The 4,371-nt window shown below is 40.5% G+C and overlaps 1 protein-coding gene across 1 annotated transcript in view; it reads left to right on the top strand.

The window, feature by feature from the left end:
• Ufm1 (ubiquitin fold modifier 1) overlaps window positions 1–4,032 on the top strand; it is a 7,594-nt gene extending 3,562 nt beyond the window's left edge. Inside the window, exons 4-6 of the mRNA XM_028763649.1 lie at window positions 201–240; window positions 1,750–1,782; window positions 2,641–4,032. Of these exons, the coding sequence (XP_028619482.1) occupies window positions 201–240; window positions 1,750–1,782; window positions 2,641–2,708 (141 nt within the window). The 3' untranslated portion in view covers window positions 2,709–4,032. The remainder of the gene's footprint in view (window positions 1–200; window positions 241–1,749; window positions 1,783–2,640) is intronic.
• The last annotated feature ends 339 nt before the right edge of the window (window positions 4,033–4,371 follow it).

The raw sequence follows: 4,371 nt of genomic DNA, 5'->3' as shown, positions 1-4,371 counted from the left end.
GTGTGCACACCCAGGCTGTGTCTACCCAAGCTCTGACACTGTGCTGTATACTCTAGTAACCCTGCTCCTCTGGTGTTGTTGCTTCTGCTGCAGACTGTTGGATTTTAGACTTTAGAGTGATAATACGGGCTGCAGTCTTATTCTGTCTTTCATGTTTCCTTGTGAATGTATTGACATTTTTTTTCTTTGCTCCCTTTTAGTTTAAAGTTCCTGCAGCTACAAGTGCAATTATTACTAATGGTAAGAATTCACTTTAAACCTTAAGCACTGGAGGCATTGTGAGTTGAATCCCCAAAACCCCTTGTGTATATTAATATAAGCATTACATTAATGGTAAACCTTGCGTGGAGGCCACTGTATATAAAGACTCTGCTGCTTGGGAAGCTACAGAGTGATCTAGTGTATCTGTCTCTCCCTCTAGGTTAATACTCCAAGCAGCTTCCTGGGAGTGTGTGTGTGTGTGTGTGTGTGTGTGTGTGTGTGTGTTGTATCAGAAAGCACTTGAGAGTATAGAAAGTTAAGTAGGAGTGTAACTTGCCTATAATGAATAAATGTACTAATAGGATGCTGGATGGCAGAATTGCAATGTTTTTCCCTTTAGATATATTCAGTTTTTAAAAATTGAATACCTTGGAGCACTGGTAGAAATTCCAGTGGAACTGGCCTTATGAGATAGTAAACCATGAATGAGCTGTGAGAGGAGCATGTGTCTATCTTCTGTGTATGCATTACTGTCGATGGCAAGTGTCCCGTGCAGGAGGTTCCACCCAGGGGGAGGGATCGGGTGCAGTAGCTCAGCATAATTTAGGTATGACTGGATTTCTTACTTCTGCATGTTGTCACATTGAAGAGTGGCCAACTTTCTGAAAAGTTAACAGATTTTCCAGTAGAAATGATTAAAACATTCAGAGTGTCACTAGAACATGAACAAAATGACCTGTGGCCTCTCTCATCTTGGAGATTGTCTGCTACCCTACAGCAGAAATGACTAGTGGCATAAGGTGTTTGTTTTCTCAAGCAAGAAGTGACACTGTTTACTATGTTAGTAAAATGGAATTAAAACCACTGTCTTCTATAGAAAGTATGAGTCATTGTACTTAGGGTCTATTTGTTGGTGTTCTGGGTTACACAGGATGATTGATCAAAGAAAAGAGCCACTGTGTCCTCAGGCATCTCAACCGCAGGGGATCAGCCTCTGAAGAACTAACTGAGTGCTGACAGCTTCCTAGAAGCTCTTTTTACTCTTCCACAAAAGGCACCTTTAGCAAGTTAATTTTCACACACTAAAACTTCTTATATGATCTAGAGGTTGTCTTAAAAGACCCATCCCCTGAGCAATTCTCAGTCATATCAGACTTCTTGGTTTGCCAGGCATGTCTCCAGCCTAAGTTATGAAAAAGCTCTGAGAATCCTTCAAAAGAGTAACCTCCAAAACCTCAGATAACAGTCAGTGACAAAAGACTACTTCAAAGCTTAGGTGCCGTCAGTCTGGAATTCATGCCAGATACAGTGGCTCTGCTAAAACTCTGCTGTATCTTTTGTCTCCTCCTGTGGTGCTTATAAATACATACTCATGGGAGGTGGCTTCAGACAGGTGACTCACCTAAGAGATTGTTGTCTGGGTTCTGTTAATGAAGTTGCTCAGCCTTTGCCTGTGCTCATAGCTGCAATATTCTGGCAAATCTCTTGTTGCTGTTAAATTGCTTTAGCTTTAGAAATGACTTACATGATTTATAATTTATTTTTCAGATGGAATAGGAATAAATCCTGCACAGACTGCTGGTGAGTGTCTGCTTGTGTGCCCATTGAAACTGGATATTTTATTCATTTCAACTAGATAGGATTTTTCAGAAGACAGAGCTGTGTAGCTTATGTGGCAGTCTCCTTGTAACTCACTGATAATTGGTTTCATTTTTATATGCTGATGTTCTATGGTTTTTACTATAAATAAATGGAAGCCTGATTAATAATGTTTTAGGAATTGAGAATGTTTAATTAATGTGTATAACAAAGAAGTCTGAAGGTGAGACTGTGTTGCCAAGTACTGACTGCCCCTCCTCTTAAAGTGATTTTGAGGTAGTCAGTGAATTGCTTTAAGTCTGGATATTTCATGGTTAGCATCCAGAAAGTGACAAAAAGTGCTAGCTGCTATTCCTTTAAACAGCTACAGCCACTGACATCTCAACGGCTGCTATCACAGGGGAGCTGTGTGAGCCTAACTCCGCATGAAATGTTGGCATCCTGGCCTGCTGGAGGGGGAATGTGCCTAACATTAGTAAAGGTGCTCTTAAACTGAGGGAAGACTGCTGTTCTCCAGTGCATTCTTTGGGCTGCTATTCTAACTGTAATACTTTGAAGCTGTGCTATTTAATGTAGCCTCACTCTTGAACAATACTTGGCTTCTAAACCATTGTATTTGGAAGATTTTGACTTACAACAATTACAGATCACTGAAAGTCACAAATCTAGCCAATGAAGAGTAATTTACAATTGCAGATTTTTGTTACCACCATCAATCTTCTTGAGTATATACTTCAAATTGAAAGTTTATTTATGGAAAATTGATGCATCGTTTGCTGGGTGACAATGTTATTTTTCCTCTTTAGACGCCTGACTTCATGTTTTTGTTTGTTTGTATAGGGAATGTTTTTCTGAAGCATGGCTCAGAGCTGCGAATCATTCCTAGAGACCGAGTTGGAAGCTGCTAATATATGCTTCTTGGAATACACAGCCTTTCAGAATATATACTGGTATTTGTTGGTGGTGTACCATTGAAATCAGGCATTCACAATACAATGAAAGCACCAAGAATCCACGGAACAGGGCAAGTTGACGCTTGTCCCTTCTTGTTCATTTTTCTCATGGAAAGAGAGAATGCCTTTGAGTGGAGGTACCACACCACAGGTCACACCATGGTGACTGCTGCCTCACTGGGAGAGAGTACCTCTGTGACAAATGGACTGTGCTTTAAAACAAAAACAGCAAAACTGGAGGATGAGTGCTAATTCTTTTCAGGAACGTTTGCAAAATTAAAATACACAGAATCAGATGTGTTTTCTGATTTTGAAATTTAAAAGGATAATTGATCATAGAGGCATTTATTTGGCTTGCCAGCATCTCCTAGTTAGATTTTTAAATTCTATAATTCTAGGTGAACTTAATAGGCATTTGAATGAACAGTTAAATTTATAAAACCAAACATTAAATTATGGGATCTCACCATTATAAGTTGCTGTTGTGCATCACATAGCTTCGATAAGAGAGATCTTGTGAAATCAAGTGTGTCATGGTGGGAACTACCACAGAAGCACCCTTAGCTATATTATGAATTCCTTGATAAATAATAAAGTTTTAAGTCAGAAATCATTAAACCATTCTTTTTGAGGATTCTATTTTTGAGCAGCATCCAAAAGTGTTGTTACAGAGATGATCCGAAGCATTGATGGAGTGTCCTTAATGAAGAGGGAACTTTAAAGAAGCTGTTAGCATTAGTCACAAGTGGATAAAGAACCAGGGAAGCAAAGATAGCCAGGCTCTTCCCAGAAGAGCAGAGGAAGTGGGGAGAATCAGGAGGCTGGCAGTGTCCAAAGGCAGGAGAAGTCCGAGGACATAGCTGTAGCAGGGCTGGGAAAATGTAAAAGGGAGAAGAGTACTGGGCACGGGGTCAGAAGGCAACTGCACACACATCAAAACTCACTGTAGCAATCTACAAGGATTTACATAAGATTTCAGGGCTGGGACTCTGTGCCCAGTACTCTTCTTCAGAATGAAGGAGGTTACCAACTCCCCAGAGTCCTCCTCTATCCTTATGTAGACATCCAGATGTGAGCCAGTCCCCTCCCACAATAACTATCCGCCTTTATGCAGGAAGTCCGTGTCTGGCACGTGTTTCAGGATGAATTAAATGCTGACAGTGACTGAGAGCTAAGCAGCTCTGCTTTAGTGGGTGAGCTCTTTGGAGGTGAGGGTTTGTCACATGTTCCCTAGAACTAGAGCTACAGGTTCTCAATAAATACTTACTGAATTCATGAATAATGTCTTCAGGACCAATTTTTATCTTGTGTCTCATAGTCCCTACTGCAGGCCCTATTGGGAGATGGGGAGCTTGTAAGGTAATTAAGGCTTGCCATCTGAGGGGCTATCTTAGTAGATGAAGGAATTGTCCACAGGTTTGTGGAGCATGTTCTGGGGTTCTGAATTATGTAGCAATATGCAGCTTGTGTTTGCTGGGGTTTTATGTTTATGCCTAGTGCCCAGAGACCTTATTCCTTATAATATTAGGCTTCTGGTAACCAGATAGTTTTTATTTGCCACCTAATTTTGCTTACTATTAAGCTTCTTACATTCTCCTTTGCACAAAATTCTGCTTGT

The sequence above is a fragment of the Grammomys surdaster genome, unplaced genomic scaffold, assembly GCF_004785775.1.
Source record: "Grammomys surdaster isolate TR1022 unplaced genomic scaffold, NIH_TR_1.0 139, whole genome shotgun sequence".
In the NCBI taxonomy this organism is placed as follows: domain Eukaryota; kingdom Metazoa; phylum Chordata; class Mammalia; order Rodentia; family Muridae; genus Grammomys; species Grammomys surdaster.
The sequence above is the reverse complement of the archived record's forward strand: the minus strand, read 5'-3'. Positions and strand labels throughout refer to the sequence as shown.